The sequence below is a fragment of the Petromyzon marinus genome, chromosome 15 (genome assembly GCF_048934315.1).
Source record: "Petromyzon marinus isolate PM22_M1 ecotype Great Lakes invasive population chromosome 15, UKy_Petmar_22M1.pri1.0, whole genome shotgun sequence".
In the NCBI taxonomy this organism is placed as follows: domain Eukaryota; kingdom Metazoa; phylum Chordata; class Hyperoartia; order Petromyzontiformes; family Petromyzontidae; genus Petromyzon; species Petromyzon marinus.
Genome location: NC_133681.1, coordinates 2,931,290 through 2,951,500, shown reverse-complemented (window position 1 = coordinate 2,951,500; position 20,211 = coordinate 2,931,290). Strand labels below are relative to the sequence as shown.

General features: G+C 43.2%; 1 protein-coding gene across 2 annotated transcripts in view; it reads right to left on the bottom strand.

Moving 5' to 3' along the window:
- The window catches only part of LOC116942583 (uncharacterized protein C8orf34-like), a 40,488-nt gene that overhangs the window by 7,879 nt on the left and 12,398 nt on the right, over positions 1 to 20,211 (bottom strand). For both annotated transcript variants that reach the window (XM_032954660.2, XM_032954659.2), the window contains exons 7-10: positions 15,654 to 15,838; positions 8,026 to 8,161; positions 2,218 to 2,288; positions 670 to 743 (exon numbers count right to left, since the gene is read on the bottom strand). In XM_032954660.2, the coding sequence (XP_032810551.1) occupies positions 670 to 743; positions 2,218 to 2,288; positions 8,026 to 8,161; positions 15,654 to 15,838 (466 nt within the window). The remainder of the gene's footprint in view (positions 1 to 669; positions 744 to 2,217; positions 2,289 to 8,025; positions 8,162 to 15,653; positions 15,839 to 20,211) is intronic.

Sequence of the window (20,211 nt, the reverse complement as noted above, 5' to 3'; positions counted from 1 at the left end):
ATTAAATGTCACAATTATCCGTATTTCATGTTTCAACGTTATTATATTTACATTTCCAATTCTGATTGACTTGTCATAGCGATTGCAGCATTTACAAGTGTCAGTTGTAATGCCGAAATTACACACCTAAAATGATGAAAATGTTCATGTTAAAATCTGGTTGCCAATTAATTCAGTTCATCCAGTCAGGCAACTTAAAACGTGGCTGTGGAAGATTATCTGTCTGTACTGTACTGCAACACTCATGTGGTCAAACAGCCTGATAATTACTCATGCACGGCCACACCAAGGGATTATACGGGCCATCTATATATATCAAATGTAGTCAATGAAATAATAAAGGAAACAAACAAGTCCGGTTCTCTGCCACCAGTGAAATCATGGCAAACGGAAATATGAGATTAACTGTAGGATGTAAAAACAAGGTTTATTTTAAGGCAGACATGAGTAAAAAATACTTTCATCGCACACCGATGGCATTTTGCAATTGAAACGCTGTGCTGAACAGCTGGGAAAATAGGTAATCAATAAAACTGTGTAATTTCCAGCACGCAAACTAGGTGATAAACAACGTTTTGGATTTTAATTATTGCAAAACAGATGTTGGGTAACATAAAAAAAGCCGATAATGTAAGAACAAACATTCTGAAATAAATTGTCAGCAAGTACCTGTGTGCTGCTCGTTGGATGCTGTGTTTCTGTATCTTTAAGAGTGCCCTCCGCAAGCTCAAGTGAGACCGATTCTGTAACAAAGCAGTTCAAAGTTTTCCAGAATGGTGCCCTTACCAAAAGATCTCACTTATTTCAAACATTCATGCCACCCCACTCATGCACTGGTACCCATTAAAATCGGGGATTCCTAACTCAAAGCATTTGGAGCACTGTGACAGCTTACGAGCCCGTGACAGTTTTTTTCATGCCAATGTAAATCTTGCTGAGACTTCAAATGCCAAAGAGGCTATTTCACACAACTTGCATCTGTTCAGCGGAGGATGCCATATTGCTTCAAGTCCTCAATAAAACAAAAATAAAAAAAACACCGTGAAATAGAGGCATTGGAATAAATAGGGTATATAATGCCTCGTCCACAGCAGTCTGATTCTCTCACCTGAAGACGGTCGCTTGTTGAGCGATCGAAACGTTGTGATCTATTATTTTTTCTACCTACGTGATTTTACCGAAAGAACCAAAGAGTATAGGGTATAACGGTTTAAACACATCATTGTCCATATAGTTTCATCCACACAAATCTCATGGGCCCAGATAATCTGAATATAACATGGAAGCTGGATGTGAAAGCCGTGCCAAGGCTGATTACTGATTTTTTTTTTTACTTGGAAAGAGTTAATATTGTGTGTTTATCACCCACACAACGCACTACAATATGAGCAGTTGGTGACAAACGCTTTCACTAGAAAAATCGAAATATGCACAGACTCACACATATTTTGTTTTTTAAATACTATACTATAAATACAATACCCCCCCCCCGCCACCCATCTTATATAGACTGGTCGCGTCCGAGGGCCCCGAGTTTGTCCGCCTCCGGCTATTCTATCACCTAAGGCGTTGTTACGGGCCTAAGTTGTCGTTTTCATAAAATCCTAATTTTATACAAAATATATATATACTGTAGTAATAATACAATGATTTTGTTGATTCTGCATTTGCAGGAGTACAACAAGCACAATTAGCACGCAAAAAAATCTACACTTTTGTCAATAAGACTGCCTCAAAAGAGAAATATAATAATAGGCGACATTGCGGGCCCTTCTTCACAGCACACACATTTTACGTGCTATGAAGACGGTCCAATACCAGTAGTATTGATTCGTTTCGTTCACAGGTGACGACATCACATTCATACCTCTATTTAAGAACAGAACAGGAATATTTCTCCACAAACCTGGCTGTCGCCTGATAATGCTAGTTGTAATAACTGGTGAAACGTCGAACTCAAATTGTAAATATTTCTGATTTACTTTCCAACACACCGGTGTGCTGTACTAGTAACGAATTTGCACGTTTTGTTTACGTGACAAACCTCACTAATTGGCTGTGTCGGGTGGTGGCGGGTTTAACGACACACATATATTTACGCGATCTAACCCCAAAACAACCTCTATTATTGATGTTGTTTGACATTTGGTTAAGAAGCTTTGTTTTCTGTTTCTGGCAATCAACCGTCTTGTAATTCTGCGTACGATGCAAACTTACTCTCTATGAACGAAGCAGGACCTGGAAAAGAGGTTTCTGCGTCTTCTTTTTGGTCATCCACTCCCTGTAGCCTGACCGCAAAATATATATTCCGAGGACAGAACAGGAGCATAATGTAAAATACATATCCAAGCTATGATTTTCAAATAAGCAACGTATGACTGTACTCTTTAAACTCGCAAACAGGTATGGTAATGTAACACGTCATTTTTTGCAGCCGTAATCCGTGAAGACCACATTTGAAATTTGATAGTGCTTTTGTACATGAGTATTGAGTGCACAGTAATATTTTAAATGAATATCGACTACCTGTATATAACAATGGCTGTCGTAAGGCCATTCAAATTGTTTTAAAAGCATTTTAGAATGGAAACATTTTACAGATAACGAAATTGATCAGTGTTGCTTTACTCATGCTATTAGGTTTAAATATATTAAAATAACAACACTGAAATGTCATTAATAAACGTTATCCACAATTTGTCTTAAAATTTATGAAGATGTTCCATCCATTGCATTTATTTTTCATCATGGCATTCTTATCGCCATTATGAATCTCAGCTCTATATAAGGTAGAGAGCAGTGATGGGTTTTTATGGGCTATATTTATTGCTATCATTGTCAGTGTAGAGTGTAAACTCTTTTTCACTATTAATGGACTAAGATGCCCAAAGCATGGTTGCCAGCTCTTTTGTAAACAAAATAAACTGCAATCGTTTGATACATCAGGAGTCCACTAAGATAAATGGACACATTACGTTAACAATAAACGAGAATTAACGTCCACATTTTGACTGCAAATTGAGATAAAACTGATGGTTGAAAACATGTTTGGTTTAAACCGGATGGTAGGAAAATAAAGACGCATGAATCTCTTCAAGATTAAATGTCTTCCTAGTTTTAAGACATTGCATGGCATTTATAGGTAATAATTCTAAACAATTCACTCTACTTTTTATTTTCCATGCCTGTCATTTACGAACATAGTTTACATTTTCCCTTCAAGTGTTCACTCAGCCACACGATACGCTTAATGTAGGCCTCTTCAGCTCTTGCCAAGCCCCATTGTGTAACGTGTATCCATTTTCATCTCTGCTAAACTCTACCATGAAGACAACTTTCAGGTTACCCATTCGGAAATAAATAATAAACCATGCGGTTAGATGAGGGATGCAGCCATGGTGTCATGGTTAGTACACTAAACTCGATTCGACCGCCCGGTGAGGCAGCTATCATAGTGCGGCAGGTTTCTTAAACCCCCCAGCCCCACTGCCTCCGTCCACCCAGCACTATAAATGGATACACAATATAGATGGAAGGTTGCGTGTAGTGGGGTCAAGTGTGGCTACTCCGTCCTCTTGCAAGAAGTCTGGCCAGGTGTGTGAGAGGAGGCGAAATACCCTCTATAGGGAGCTGTCTAGAGCTCAGTCGAGTGGAGGCCCTTCTGCCAACAGTGGCGTGAGCGAGCAATTGTGGGTCTGCGCCTTTGCTTAATTGAAATTTACGTAAACAAATTTACATTTAGTTGTATTGTCGACTATGTATGCGTAACGTGTTTACGCTACTCCAACGCAGCTCGTCACATCAAAATGCGATAATAGCAGTCAAACATGTAGAATCCAAAACATTGTCTAACTTGTGCAAATATAATTCCCAGTGGTTTTGACACTGCGGTTTAGTGAAAACAAAAAATGAATTACCAATGTGACCTGGACACAATCACTAATTTATAAACGTTACTGAATTATTGATGGAGAATAACGTCAAAGGAGCAAGCAAACATATCCGTGAATCCATGTGGGAATTGACCCAGAAATGCCATTGGATTCATGTAATTCCGCATTACATTTCGCTCTCTGCAAATTCACGGTACTGTTGTGAGCTGTCACGGTTAAGCCTTCATCAAAGGGCTCTAATGCAATTTTGGTGTTTCGAGTAATCTTCTTAAAATTATTTTATTATTGCCCCAAACGACAATGTTGACTGAAAATAGATGCAAAACATGCATCCGAGCGTGGGTACTTTTAAAATAAAAAGCTCTTCGGTGGCTTTTATTGTAGCATTGTGATATTTAGCATATAAAAAGGAGAGGATAATGCTTTTTTACCGTAATTTTTTTGACGATAAGAAAATGCAACGTATTTTTTAAAATGGTGATCTCGTATTAAATTATCATTTTAATTAAAACATGTGAAAACCAACACATTCAAGTAACGCATATCCTGCCAACCATGAAAACATGTAAACAAGTAGGGTTCAAAATTAAACGTAACAAAAATATATTTTATACTCTTTGGTTCTTTCGGTAAAGTCACGTAGGTATAAAATAAAATAAATTACGTGACTTTACCGAAAGAACCAAAGAGTATGGATTCCTGCAGTCACGAAAACTGCAAATCTAGATTAAACTATATTTTATTTCACGGTTATTTAACTAGGTAAAAAAAAACTCCCTTGAAGTTAAAAGCCTATTTTGCTAGGGGGACCTGGCAAGAAGTCAGCAAAAAAAATCACCACACACACACAACAACAACCGCCATTCGCCACTAAGTGGCGGTGACGTCACCACAACGCTTGTGCCAGGCTATGTGCACCTTGAGGTCACGTGAAGTGTCGAACGTCTGCTGGCAGGAGGTCACGGGGCAGACCCAGGTGCCACGGGTTGACTGACTGAGACGACTGGTTGATGCACCACCTGTGCCCCCTACTGTGCCAACCTGCTGTGCTTTAGCCACCTGGCGCTCCACTCGTTGTTGTGAGCGTCGCTCCTCCACCCTCCGTTTTTGTTGGAGGGCGACTGCCTCCAACTGCCCAGTAGCGTCCTTCACGAGCCTCCTCCACAGAGACCGATCTTGACACCGCTGGTACCAGTCATCGGCAAGTCCACTCAGCTCCACGTCCTCCTGTACCACATCACTCCATCTCTTCTCTAGCCCGTGCCGCGCCCATTTAGCCCCCTCGATCCGGCCGAACAAAAGCTGTTTAGGCATGCGGTGGCTGGGCATGCGGGCTACATGACCCAGCCAACGCAGCCTTGCCTGCCAGAGGAGTTCACCGATGGGACTTTGTCCACATCTTTCAAGAATTTGTAAGCTCCTCACACAATTTTCCCTGGAAAACCCAGGATGGATCGTAGGCAGGCCAGCCTAAATGTTTATAACCGGCGAAGATGTTCCATTATGGGGGTCCACGTTTCGCAAGCATAGAGAAGGGAGGGAATGACCTTGGCCGAGAAGACCTGAAGCTTCGTGCGGAGTGATAGACCAGGTAGCTCCACACAGCGTTACGCAACCGATGAAAAGATAATGCTGCTCGACTGATTCAGAGTGAGACCTCTGCTGCTAAATCAGAGCCGGTCATGAGCACACTGCCAAGGTATGGGAAACTCTCCACTCTCTCCCCAACTGCCCTATCACCAATTGGGAGTTGTGGGGGTGGAATGTCCGATGGTACAAAATACCCAGGCAGGTGCTTAGTTTTGGTGGGGCTGATGGTAAGGCCCCACCTCTTTGTGGCAAGCTCCAGGTTCAGCAGCAGCGCCTCCAACTCCTCCTCTGAGTGAGCAGCAATTACCAGATCATCGGCATACATAACGTGGTTGAGCAATAGGGAGCCATCCCTTGACCGCTCCCGGGCATCGATCAGCCTCCCATCATATCTGTACCAAATGGAAATTCCTCCAGTACAGCTATTGAAGGCTTCACGAACTACGTGGTCAAAATATATGTTAAATAATGTGGGGGCCAGAGGACATCCCTGTCGCACCCCAAGGTGTACAGGGAATGACTCTGACTCCCGGCCACGAAGTTTTACCCAGGCCCGCTCACCATCATACACATGTAGAGGTGTTAACTACGCACTATTCAGTAACCTGCATTGCCACCAGGTATCAAGGGGGCAGTGCAGCGTTACCTCTGTGTACATAACGGTTGGGGTCAGACGAGGTGAAGTGGATCGTAGCCACAGTTTAGGGAGAACCAATCAGCCAGTTCCACGTGGGAATATGTGATTGGTTATACCTGGCCACGAACGAGTATAAGAAGGGTGACCCAACAGAGCTAGGGGAGTTCTCTCCCTACACGAAGACGGAAGATTGGGCTGAAGACTAGCTAGGACCCTGGACCCGGCCTTCCAGCCCTTTTGAGGGCTAAGGCTCGGCATACCCAGTGGTCAGGACCCACCGGGCCAGCGGTGGGTCAGATAGCCTCCCCTAGGTCCAAGCCGGAGGACTCTAGGCTAGGATAGTGGTAGACGTGTAAGTCCCGCCAAGTCCGGAGGCTGTACCTCCTTAGGTATCAACGAGGTTAGCGGTAGACGTGCAAGTCCCGCCAAGCTAGGAGGTTAGCGGTAGACGTGCAAGTCCCGCCAAATTAGGAGGCTGTACCTCCCTAGGGTATCGGGTGAGGGGACCGAATATCCCTCTGTGTGTGTTAAGGATTGTGTAAGGAACAGTTATAATAAACAGTGTGCCTCCTAAGAAGTTTACTCGTCTTTACAACACTACACACAAACAATACCAAATAGTACAGGATAGCAGTTAATCTTAAATATTCAATCGAAAATAATGACCGGCTCATGATTACATTTTGACTTAAAACTTTCGTGACAGCAGGAATTCGTATTCTTTGTTTCTTTAGGTAAAATCACGTAGATGGAAAAATAATAATAAAAATAAAGTGCATAAAAACACTAATGTAGACTGTAGCCTGGTTCTTAATCTGAGTCTATAATGTGGACTGTAGCCTGGTTATTAAGTTTGGTGAGTGTACTGGCAGCCTATAAGGAAGACTGTAGCAATGGTTATTAATCTGAGTGAGTGTACTGGCAGTCTATAATGTAGACTGTAGCCTGGTTCTTAACCTCGGTGAACATACTGGCAGTTTATTATATTTTAATTATTTTACATTTTTAGTAACTTTTTTTGTGTTACCGCTCATGATTATTAATAAAGGGGGGGGGTCTACATGTGTGACGTCATCAGCTCATGATTATTGATTAGGGGGGAGCTCCATGTGGAGTGACGTCATCCGCTCATGATTATTAGTGAGGGGGGCCTCATGTGGAGTGACGTCACGCGCGGGACACACGAAGCCTTTTTGGCTCGTTATATTCGTTGCTGCTTTGACTTCTTTAGTAGCTTTACTTTCCATAAAGAAAAGTCAAAATGAAAGCTAATTTGCGTCGACACATTTTTGTTTCCACTCCACCTTCTTGATGCGCAGTGACGTCACCTGTTCATGATTATTAATGAGGGGGGCTGGTCGACGTGAAGTGACGTCACGCGCGTTACACAGACATTTTTTAGGCTCATTAATAATTAAGAACAATTACAATGGTCAAAGACATTTTCACCTATCAGAGCTTTGTAATCGGACAGTGGTACCCTCTTATTCAGTTTTAAAATCGTTCGGAATTCATTCCAGGACCAAGCAGCGTGATAATACAATGATTGTTTCCCTATTTTAATCCTTGCCCGAGGAACCGTTCAAGAGAGCACTGCCTGAGAATTAAGCCTGTAGGGTTGTGATGTTTTCGTTAGCTGTGAGTAGGTCAAGTACTGCCTCTAACGAATGACACGACCTCCGTTACAACTTGGTGGGCAATGCCATTGGACAGGGCAAATGTTTACGCTCTACAGCACCGCAACGTGTTTTGCAGTTGTACCACGTGCTGCAGAGACTCATCAGCTCCGGCCAGGGTGCCAAACTGCCGTCGAGCATCACGACTGAACAATACGCTGCACAAATCCGAAAAGACATCGGAGAACAACGCCGAGTGAATTTGCACACGCACGGATGCATACTATACCTGGCACAACGCGAGCAGATGTTGAGTCCGACCTTGGCTTGTGGTTCAGCTGAGCGAAGCATGCGTCCCCTGCTGATTCTGAAGACTGACCTCCGCGGAGAAAAAACCCCTTCCCTTCTCAGATCCTCCTCATCCTCTGTCAAAGAGATTAATTGCAGAGGAGAGATATAACAAAATCTGCTTGTAGACTGTAAATGCGTGCCGGTGGACACTTTCTTGTGTGTGTGTATATATATCGGCCGTCAGAATCAGAGTCTTTATTGAGACCGGAGGAATCCGATGAGCTTCGTAACACTTCTTCACAGACGTCCAGCAAGGCGCCGGGTGTCAGCAAGTTGCAACAACAAACAACGCAATGCACGATATGAGAGCAAGAGAGATAAAAGGTAAGCGAGCCAACCATATCACTAAACAAATATAAAGTATAGAAGTACACATTTCACTCGTACGTGAATTCCTGCCGATCCGTCAACAGCAAATGCAAGCTTGGGCAACGCAGCAAAACAACAACAATAATCCAAGGCCGCAACAAGACAATGCAGGATATCAATCATAACAAATGTGTACGAGTCAAATTAGCGGCATCGTGTAGGTAGCAGAGGTAAAGGCGCAGCCCTGCAATTTCTTGCTATGCCACAGCTGGCAGGGCCTCCGCCAGAGGAAGCTCTAGAGAATCCCCCTCCAGATGGTATTTTTGGCCTACTCTTCCACGCTCGCCAGACATCTCGGAAGAAAGTGAGAATACCAGCAATTTATCCCACCACATGCCACCTGCCAATCCACTTACTGTCATGCACCGATTTATATTCACGACTGGACAGGGGCCAGCGTGATTAGGACCTTTAGAATTGCTCGTCCAGTGTAGCGCCTGCTTATCTTATGAACGTCAATGGACCCTTTTAAATACATAATATACTGCAGACGATATCAGCATAGCTTATTTAAGCTCAGTTATGCTATAAGCAACACATGCTTTTAGTGCACTGGTGGGGAGAATGCAAAGGTGAATTTCTGATATAAGCACATGTCGCAAATAAGCACACCTCCTGACATTACTCCCAGAGGCTGTACTTATGTGCTTCTTCCGCCGTCTATATGCACAATGGCTGCTTGGGAAATACATTACGTGTGCGATGGTGTGGATATATGAATGTGTTTACGTATAAGCAACCGTGAATTCAACGTTGTAATGATTTATACTGTCAAGGGCTTTTGTTTGAAAACTAAATCTTCAAATACAGCGTTTTACAATATGTTATTGTCAAAGCTATGAAATGCTCCACGGATGTGTTTGCGCTGTGTGCGCGTTGTAGCAGCTGTGCATCATCCACCCTCAAATGATCTGTTATTGTTGTTTGCGAGAGACACTTGTTGAAAAGCTTCAAATGGCTCAGGGCTTTGATATACCAGAGCAGGGGTAAGAGGCAGCACACACGAGGGGGTGGGGTGTGACTTATACAACACCCGACCACCTTTGTCTCCCCAGTGCTGACGTTTACATTACTGCACCGCACGTTTATTGAGGCTGAGTGGACGTAGGGATGGGTTGGTGGATGCCCCTCAGATGGTGCCACCCCCGCCCCCCCCCCCCAGAATTGGTTCTGAGATCACTCGCCACCGATGTTCGCTGTGGGCCAGGAATGCAACTCAGTTGACCGGGTTCGTGGCACAGTGAGTGAACCACTGCGCCACCACTCCAACAGGCGGTTTGGGCAAGTGATCAACACCGCACTCATTTGAGGCTGAGTCGACCTAGGGGTTGTGAACTCAGGTCGCTGGGTTCATCGCGCGGCACACTACCGCTACACTACCGCTCCGCATACACATGCACACGAGTGCACAATGGATACATTTTGCTCACTTTGTTACTAAGCATTAAAATCAATCTTAAAATAAGTCCATTGAAATCCTTAACATCGAAAATACGAGTGTGGTGTATTTCTGGCATCATTTGCCGTAAAACTGTTGTGCAATTCTTTCGTGTGAAAATGTATTTTCCTGCGGTCACTTTTCTTAAAGGTCGTGCAACTTTTAACACTGAAGGGCTTGACAATGACGGGCAGAAACACATGGGGCAAAAGCTGACGGAATAATCTCGTTGTCTGGTGTGGGAATAAAACGAGGTTAGACGCTTGTATTTCACATTTTAAGACGTACCATAAAAAGAAACATAAACACACGGGCACATGTAACTCTCCAGATACAAAATCAACGCCACGTGGCTTCAGACAGACGATAGTTGCAAGAAGGCTATGTAGTTTGAAATTATGCCATTCATTGACAATGTATATCATGGCATTTTTGTAACCGTAAATTTTTAAAGGCGTTTGAAACGTTCTTCATCATCAGTAGCCACAATCTATCCACTTGTGGATGAAGGCCTCTCTTCGCCATCTGCCATTTGTCTCGTAATTAAACAATTCATCGAGCGTCTCCGCGTCGGCTCATCTTGCCGTTACGTCTCCACAGCGGTCATCCTGCTGGGAATGTATCCACCTACTGGCTGCAACTCCATTCTCAGTCCTGACCACTGGCCATCGTTCTGCCTCTCAATGCATTTCCAAGCGAAACATTCAGTGAATAGGCTCACTGTATCTTATTCCAAAAGCAGGTCCCACTTCTTTGACGATATCTAGAAATATTTAATATGGTCTGGGAGCTTTATATATTTTTTTTAGGTGTGTAGGGAAGCATTGGCGATATGTATCAAGAGACAAAACGGGAAAACAGTTTGTGTACCTGGAACAGCTATGGAAGGAGGACTTAAAACAAAGTATATAAAAAAGGTGGATAAGAGCATGTTGGCGTGTTTTTTTGAAAAGCCGAACTTGATTATACAAAGTATCACAGCAATGTGCTTCAAGAACAATTTTAAATCAGGGCAAACTACCTGCTAGGACATATGGTTGAGCAACATGGTCATGAACGAAAAATATTTAACAAAACTGAAAATTTAACAAAAAAGCACAGAGCGATCAATGCTTGGAATCTATTGTTTAATTTACCAGGTAAGGCCCACTGAGCCCTATAGCTCTTTTTCAGAAGCGATCTGCACAAATGATAGCTCAACGAAAAGGCTTATCATCGCGTAGAAATGTATAGCAGCCAAATACTCTAAACCAGTGGTTCTTAACCTTGTTGGAGGTACCGAACCCCACCAGTTTCATATGCGCATTCACCGAACCCCTCTTTAGTGAAAAATAAAATGTGATTTTTTTCAAATTCAAGACATAGATATGTTTTTTACTGGTACACAAAATGAGCCGTGCATGAACATTACCTTGTTCAAAGAATAAAACCAACACAATGCATAAACTCACAACAAATTACATACCTGGAAATCAATGTGACTTCTGCTGTTGCCTTTGAGAGATCAGTTCAGATATGCGTGGCTTCACCTTGGCAAGTGCCACTCTCATGTCATTTCCACAGCAAAGTCTGTTCCTTTTCTTCGTTTTTATGTCCAGCATCCTCGAAAAGGATTGCTCACAAAGATATGTTGTAACAAATGGTATAAAAAAATACAGGGCTTTCTTAGCAATAACTGGATACTTGTTCATTTGTCGACACCAAAACGTTGAGAGCGTTGTTGTTCTGAAGAGTTGCTGTTGAACCTGGCTCTGCTGAATTTCAATGATTTCGTCGAGGAATTCATCATTGACATCTGCTGTTTCAACAGCAAACGTGAACGGCTGTCTCACCCATGCTGGATATGACTCTCTTGTAGGGAAATATCCGTCGAGAGACTTTGCAAGCTCATCTAAGTGCGTGGCAATTGTTTGCTTCAGTTCCGTGGATACAGAAATATCTCCGATTCCAGACACATCTTCGATCTTACTTGCACAGTCGTCCAGAAGCGGGAAGTTTGCGAAGTTATTGTTCTCTGTTCGTCGTTTCCATAACGGTAGCTTTTTTTGAAAAGCCTTCAGGTGTTCTTCCGCTTCCATGATATTGACTCCACCACCCTGCATCTGCTGATTGAGATGATTGAGAGCTGCGAATATATCAGCCATGTACGCTAAAATGAGAATGAACTCAGGATTTTTGAAGCAATCTGCATGGCAGTGTTGGTGCTCCTGCAAAAACAGGGCTAATTCCACACGCATGGCAAAAACACGATTCAGCACCTGTCCCTGGGATAACCACCGAATATTAGAATGGAGCAGAAGTACCTCAAATTCAGAGCCCATTTCTTTACACAGCTCACTGAAGATGCGGTGCCTCAGAACACTTTTTCGCACATAGTTCACACATTCCACCACAGTTTTTAATACTTCTGCCATTTTTGGAGGTAAGGTTTTTGTTGCCAACGCATGCCTGTGCAGAATACAATGCGTCACAATGATGTGTGGTGCATCGGCCTTTACTAGCGCACCAAAACCAGACTTTCTTCCCAGCATGACTGGAGCTCCGTCCGTACAAACTGCAGAAACCATATCCCATGAAAGATTGTTGTCTCTGAAGAAGTCATCCACAAGCTTCTTCACATCGGCTGCCTTCGTTGTTGTTGTAAGAGGCTTACAAAATAAAAACTCTTCTTTTATCATGTCGTCTTTCACATAGCGTACAAAAACAGCAAGCTGGCTTAGATCAGAAACGTCTGTGGTTTCGTCGAGTTGAAGGCTGAATTTTGCCGGGCTTGAAATCAGATCCGCGACTACTTGAGCCAAGATGTCTTTACTCATGTCTTCTATTCTGTCACTGACGGTGTCATTTGAAAGGGGAATTTGGGATAATTTACCTTCGGCCGCTGTTCCGAGTATCAGATTCGCCATCTTTAATGCAGCTGGTTTCACAAGTGTTTCACCAATGGTGTGTGGCTTGCCCTGCTTTGCGATCAGGTAAGCAACTTCGTACGATGCTGTCAGGATCGGTTTGTTAACAGGTACAAATCCAAGAGCAGGCAGAGTGGCCCTTTCATCGAATCTGGCTCTCTTCACCCTGAATTCAGCAAGTGTTGTGTTCTTGTATTCCCCGTCTCCATGCAGCTTCAAGAAGTGTTCCTTTAGTTTTGCCGGTGCAAGACTAGAGTTGCTCAACTTGGCGTTGCAAATCATGCAGATAGGACGCTCACTCCCATCACGTTCCGTGATACATGAGAATCCATGTTGTACATATTCGTCCGACCACTTTCTTCTTTTGCCCGACATAGTTAGTATGGATAAAATATTAAAGAAATCACACGACGTACGACAACAACAGTCACACGTTGACTACTGAGTACGCACTAAATTCCCCGCAGCGCTGATTGGCCAAGCAGTGTAGCATGATCATCTGCAGCCAGTGATGGCCAAGCGGGCCGTGTGTGTCATCACAAATTTACACAATAATTCAAGTGTGTCCGGACCTCCGTGGCGGGGGCTCTGCCGAACCCCTGAGATCGGCTCACCGAACCCCTGGGGTTCGATCGAACCCAGGTTAAGAACCACTGCTCTAAACGCATGTTTCTAAATGTGAAGGGAAAAAACCGGAGGACCCAGAGGAAAGTCCACGTGACCACGGGGAGAACCTGCAAGCTCCAAATATACAAGCGTCAGGGTCGGGATCGAACCTACAACCTTCCTGTATACCAAGCGAGGTAGTTAACATCACTCGCCACCTTGGCAAACCCACATTTAGAGAGAGAAAGAGGAACACGTGGATTAGAGAACGTATGCAGGTTAATCACATAATTCAAACTATTCACCAAATCCAGTGGTCTTTGGCAGGACACGTCGGTGGATGGAATAATAAACGGTGGTCAAAATAATAAGAGTAGCAGCTAAGGAACGAATTGTATCGGGCAAGACGTCAACCGAGGAGACCGAATGATGAAATCAGTTAATGTGCGGGATGCATTGGAGCATTGCGAGATCATGAGAGGTGGGTGGCACCTTATGGAAGCCTTCATCCAGCAGAGGATTGACCGTGGCCAATGATGACTCTGATGTAGAGAAGTGTTGCTTGAGGGATCAGATCGCAAATTAATCATGGTAACTGTCAACCTACATTGCGGTACTTTGGATGTCACACACGCACCACCGCTTTACTTGCAGGGGCTTGCTGATATAAGTTTCTGAAGTGCCCTGAAACATAAATCTCAATGCCAATATATTTGCCACTGAATAATTTGACAGGTGGTTTCCTCCGGCAAAACATGGATATATTTATATTATTTTTCCCAAACGTTTACTCTATGCCGAATTATTCACAACGATCCAGTAAGCACTGGCTTAATCAATGATTTATACAGCCCTCAGATCTCACCCCACCTAGCCAGAACACGTTTTCTGCATGACTTGGTTGAGTTATGTCCGGTGGTGGTGCTGGTCCCGTTGGGAGCTCTCAGAAAAAAAAAATGTGGGACCGACTTCAATAGTGAGATGATATAAAAAAAATATATATGTAGACAAGAGATAGTAAGATTTAAGAAACGTAGACAAAAGCAGAGATGTAGTAGTGTGATATGAAAGCGAGATGCCAAGAAAATAGATATGCGATCGATTGCTTTCTTCGTATTATTCATGATTTATTCGTGATTTTAATTTGACATATTTGGAATTGGAAGCGGCTGTCGTGTCGTGGCTACGATCTGGCTAAGTTTGATTCTTGGCCAACGTCTGATAGACTGCAAACGCTTACATACGATACGTAAATGGGTGCTGGGGGACAGCTTTACACCAGCCCGCACGAAGCAGCTTGGTGAATTATGTTCAACCCCCGAACGCTCGCAGTACGCACCGTAGCGGTGCATCGTGAGTACAGCTCGTCGAGATGAGTCGATTGCCGCATCGCCGGCCATCAACAGACTAAAATAAGTAATGTTTTTAAAAACTTTTTTTTTTTAAACACGCTTTAATGAAATGGACCGTACTAGTAATGGAAGAACTCCACGACTCCAGGAAGTGGCCCCGAGGCTTGCCACAACGTAAGGGGACCCGTGGGCAATTACAGCCAACGTCAGTTTGAGCGTGGGCAATTATACACAAGCCGAAACATAACATATACAAAATAATGTTTAAAAATATTTACTTTGTATTTTTTACGATAGAATATAGTATTGTCATCAGTATGACATACGTTTACCAAGTTTGCAGTCGATACCACATTGGAAAGTGGGTTAAAATTGAGTTACAAGATTTGAGGATACAACAACGACAATAACAACAGACAGAGTGAGTTAAATGAAAGCGTGTAATAGTAATCATGACGGGCATCACGGTTATTCCGCGAGAGCCGGGATAACTATGGCACCCCAGGGGTTAGGGGCCGTCCATAAATGACGTCACGCACCTGGGGGGGGGGGTCAGACATTTGTGACGATGTGTGACGAGGGGGGGTCCGGGTTTGAGAAATGTGACGTCACATCAATTAAATAGACTTTTTCATAAATGTTTCTCCTACAACATCAGAGTGCAGCGCCACATTAAATACGCACTACAATGACAATAGTTTAAAGCGATTTGAAGCGTGTTTTATTTTTGGGCGGGGGGCAGAGCTTTGTGACGTCATATTTGAGCGGGGGTCTGACTTTTTGTGACGCCGTGTGACGACGGGGGGGTGGGGGGGGGGTGTCAAAAATCGTCCAAAATCCCGTGACGTCATTTATGGACGGCACCTTACCCGCCACGAGGTTCAAATGTTCGTACCGAGCAACTCCACCGCGTCGTCCAGGTGCTCGGTCACCTCGTCCTCCACCTCGTCGTCCTCGTCGTCGTGAGGGGCCCCGTCCCATGTGCGGTGGCCGCGGGGAACGGCCAACATCGCCGCCAGACGCAGTTTGTGTTGCTCGCGCTGAGCCCACGCGCCTGTGGCTGCATTCACTCTCCGCTGCCTGTGTTCATTGGAAGCGCGTGGCGGAAAGAAAAGAGTGAGAGTGAAAATAAACTAAATAGAGATATTCTTTGGTTTATATTCTTGATTCTTTCGGTAAAGTCACCACGTAGAAGGGAAACAGTAAAATAATAATAAAAAAATATAAAACAATAAAATTATCACGACGTTTCGACTGTAACACAAGCAACCATCATCGCAATCATCATCAGGTGTGGTTTTCACACCTGATGATGATTGCTTGTGTTGCAGTCGAAACGTCGTGAGAATTTTATTGTTTTATATTTTTATTATTTTACTGTTTCCCTTCTACGTGACTTTACCGAAAGAACCAAGAATATGAATCCCTGCAGTCACGAAAGCTTTAAATCAAAATATTATTTGGTTCTTTCGGTAAAGTCACGTAGGTAGAAAAATAATCGATCCCGACGTTTCGATCGCAACACAAGCAGTCGTCATCATGTGGGACAGCCAAAGCAAGCAGTTTTTTTCTTGCTGTGGTTGTCCCACCTGATGACGATTGCTTGTGTTGCGATCGAAACGTCGGGATCTATCATTATTATTATACCTACGTGACTTTACCGAAAGAACCAAAGAGTATGGATTCCTGCAGTCACGAAAAGCTTCAAATCAAGATTAAATAGAGATATCCATATTCTTTGCGTCTTTCGGTGAAGTGACGTAGATGGTTCAAAGAAAATATCCAAAAACTACGACGTTTCGATCACAACACAAGCGAGCGTCTTTCCTCCTGATGACGATCACTTGTGTTGTGATCAAAACGTGGTAGTTTTTTTTGTTATTTTATTTGAACCATCTACGTGACATTACTGAAAGACCCAAAGAATATGAATTTCTGCAGTCACGAAAGCTTTAAGTCAAGATTAAATAGAGACATTTACGTAAACCCCCTGACAACGTTGCTTGTAAATTACTTGATTTTTGTTGTTGATGTGGGATTATAGCCGACTGCGAATACCAAGGAATATTGTCGTTTTAAACTTAAGGCTTAAAAAGCAAATACTCTACCGGGCATCACAACTAATGATCCTTTCGCGTGCAACAGTAACACCTCCAAGTTGTTTTTACATCACGAACCTTAGCCGAATACGGAGGGTTAATAATGGGAGCGGTGCAGTGTGACTGTGCGCAATTCCGTTGCCATTCGATTTCATTCTTTTGTTTCGCGCTGTGGTGAATGTGCACGGCGTGCAACCGTATGAGACATTAACAACATCGACTCTTTAACTCGCGAACACATGCGTGCCTTCAGCTTGATGAATACAGCAAAGGGAATAGTTGGCTCGCAATAGTAAGGTTGCGAGTTAAAATTTATACTTGGAGGTGGGTAGGGGGGGGGCTTGACTTGGCTCACCATCCCTCTGGGGTCAATTAAACAAGTACCGCATTGTGCGGGATTGTCCATATTAATAGACCCGTCCTCAACACAGGAATGTGGAATATCCTACAACGAGCCCAGACTGGTAACGAGGAGATGATGAACATCGCCTCGTTGCCTGTTTGAGATCGATATTAATGGTCACATCGTTACACTCCTCAACAAGAGGGCATTGTTGAAACTTCACGCGTTAACTGCTCGACATTTTCTGCAAACCTCGCAGCAGTGTCCAAGGGACAACCGTACACATTTATAATGCGCTGATGAGGGGTGTATATATATACATGATGCAAGTTCAGTGCATTGGATTCAATTCTCGACGATATGCATCATCTTTTGGGTCACGTGCCTTAGCTGCTGTTAATCATCGCCATACATGGGAATGAGCGCTTCTGTTGACCAATACCTTGCCGTTCATCAGCACAGGTCCACTGCACAGCGGGAGCCTGATGAATGATCCCAGAGTTCTATGTTAAGGGCAAACATTTTGCAGCCAATGTGGCAGTGTTAGAGCCTTTTTGGGGTAATGGAAACCTGACATTTTTAAGAGCCCATATTAGTAACAGAAAGCTTCTTTTTACGGCTGTAATTAATAACCAGTTTGAAATGGAAAATTCAATGTTGTTTTTTTTTTAACCAACTGCCTTCAGTGTTCACCTCTGACACAATTCGGTACATCATGTGTGTGATATAAAATTAAATGGGGGGGAAAAGGTTTTAGCTTCTAATAATGCTAAAGGTGGGGTGTAGAATAAAAACTATTTTAGATTAAAGAGGCTTTCATCCATCCTTTGGGGAAAAAAAGTGTAAATCCACCCACTGAATAAACACTTGATAGGATCTAATCTCAACATGCAAAACATGCTGGGATTCCTGTTATGTTCTGTTGTTGAGGATATTTTTTTGCTTTCATGCGATCAAGGTTGCAAATGCTTCGTGCCTACTAAAAAGGGTAAACACTCACACATCCAGCACCTGTTTTGGAGCGGCATTGCACAGCATTACATAAGCACTAGCTTGATAACATGAGTTCAACCCCTGGCCACGCCAAATTTTATTGATATCTGAACTGGTGCCCTACCTCCCTCACCACAACTCGCACCGACGAGCGTGGTGAAGTATGGCCGAGCAACCGCCATGCCTGACACGGCAGTGACACAGCAGTGAGATGACTTCATCCAGCAGTGGGTCGACAGAGGGTCGTACATCATTATTATTTCTTCTTCTTTCATGGGGTTTTACATGGCCAGACTAAAACCTCGTGGACAGCCTATGCCAGTGGTGTACATTAAAATTCCAGACGATAGTAGCATCTGGTTAAATGTTACATAGACAATGTTTGCAAGATTACACAAGAATGCGCTAAAAAAAAATGTATGTTGGTTGGTCATGCAGTGGTAAAGCAAATTGCCCCTACAGCACACATTTCTGAGAAGCTGCCAACACGCTTACATGACAGCAAGAACTTCACTGTTTTGTAAGCACGCTGCTAGTTGATAATAATGATAACAAAAATAAAAACAAGGGTTTCTTTAACATTGACATTTGCGGCACAAACTACGATACTGATTGGAATCAATCTGACGGGCCTAGGAAAACAGCAATACAAATAAAGATAAAATATTTACCGGACAAAATATTAAGTTCTACGATCCAGTTATTGATTTTGTCTCTTCTTCTTAAATAAATAATTTAGCAAATACAGTAAAATGTGCTTATCAAAGTAGCTTGCGTAATTATTAATACAGAAATTATAAAATGTATGAATTTGATATGAGGTCATGAAAAATGTCCACAACAATAAAGTGCATTTCTTTTTTTTTAAATAGCATACACTGATTTATGCATGATTCAGATGAATTTCTTTCCACGATTACTTACGCAAAAATGATTTCTGTGCATAAACGTGCAGTGCGTTTATATATTCATTAAATTAATGTGCATCGTCGTCATTGTCAGCCATTGTCTATCAACTGCTGGATGAAAGACTTTTCACCGTCACCATCTCTCATGGCCCTACAATGCCACAATTCATCCCACTCCCACACACGCACTTAACTCGTCGTCCTTTCTCCTTCCGCACACACATGCACATAAAACAGCATTGAAATGAATTGCTGCTGCTGCAACACTATAAGATAACATACTGCGAATGTATACGCGAGGTACTTATTACTGATTGTGAAATGAATCACATTCAGATCTTTTTCTAACCACTACTGGATGAGGGCCTGTTGATTGGGGGTGATTTGACAATACTTCAACACTCTGGTCATTTTAGCTTGGCGAACACAGGATCTTAGATGGCGGAGCATAGAACAGTACAACAATGTCATTTGCTGCACTGTGCTCTGTTGACAATCAATCTCCACAGCAGCGTACAGCACCTGTTTCATACATGGAGATGGGTCATCAAAGAACTACCCAGGCGCTATCCAGATTCACACCTGCTTAGCTTCCCAGATCTCATGAGATTGGGCAACGTCATGGGTGATTTGGTCAAAGGCTTCACACGGAATACGCAGGTAGTGAGACCCTGATCACTTATTAAAAGAGAATTGTAGAAATACTAATTATTTGAATTGTGCTCCTGGAGGCATTTGCTTTGGAGTTCTTGGACTGAAAGAAGAGGAAACCTGAACGCAAACTGGTACGGCAAGTAAGAGACCCAGAGTGCGTATGCAACGTAATCAATTTCAGTAACTGTGTTGTGTATGTAACTGGAAGAGTCACAGAGAACCTGGAGAAATTGGTCATGCGAGCATATAATTGAATGGAAATGAGCTTGAGGTTACTCTGAAACTAGATAGTGACTGGATGATGGAGTAGAGAAGCTTACCTGGGGACAAAATGGCAAGGTTGAAGGAGGAAAGCCAAGGGCATGAGACCAGGGAATACGATCTGCCACAGGAATCACTGAAGGTCGATAATGACTTCCAGACAACAAGCGGACGGATTGACTACCAGGAGTTGAC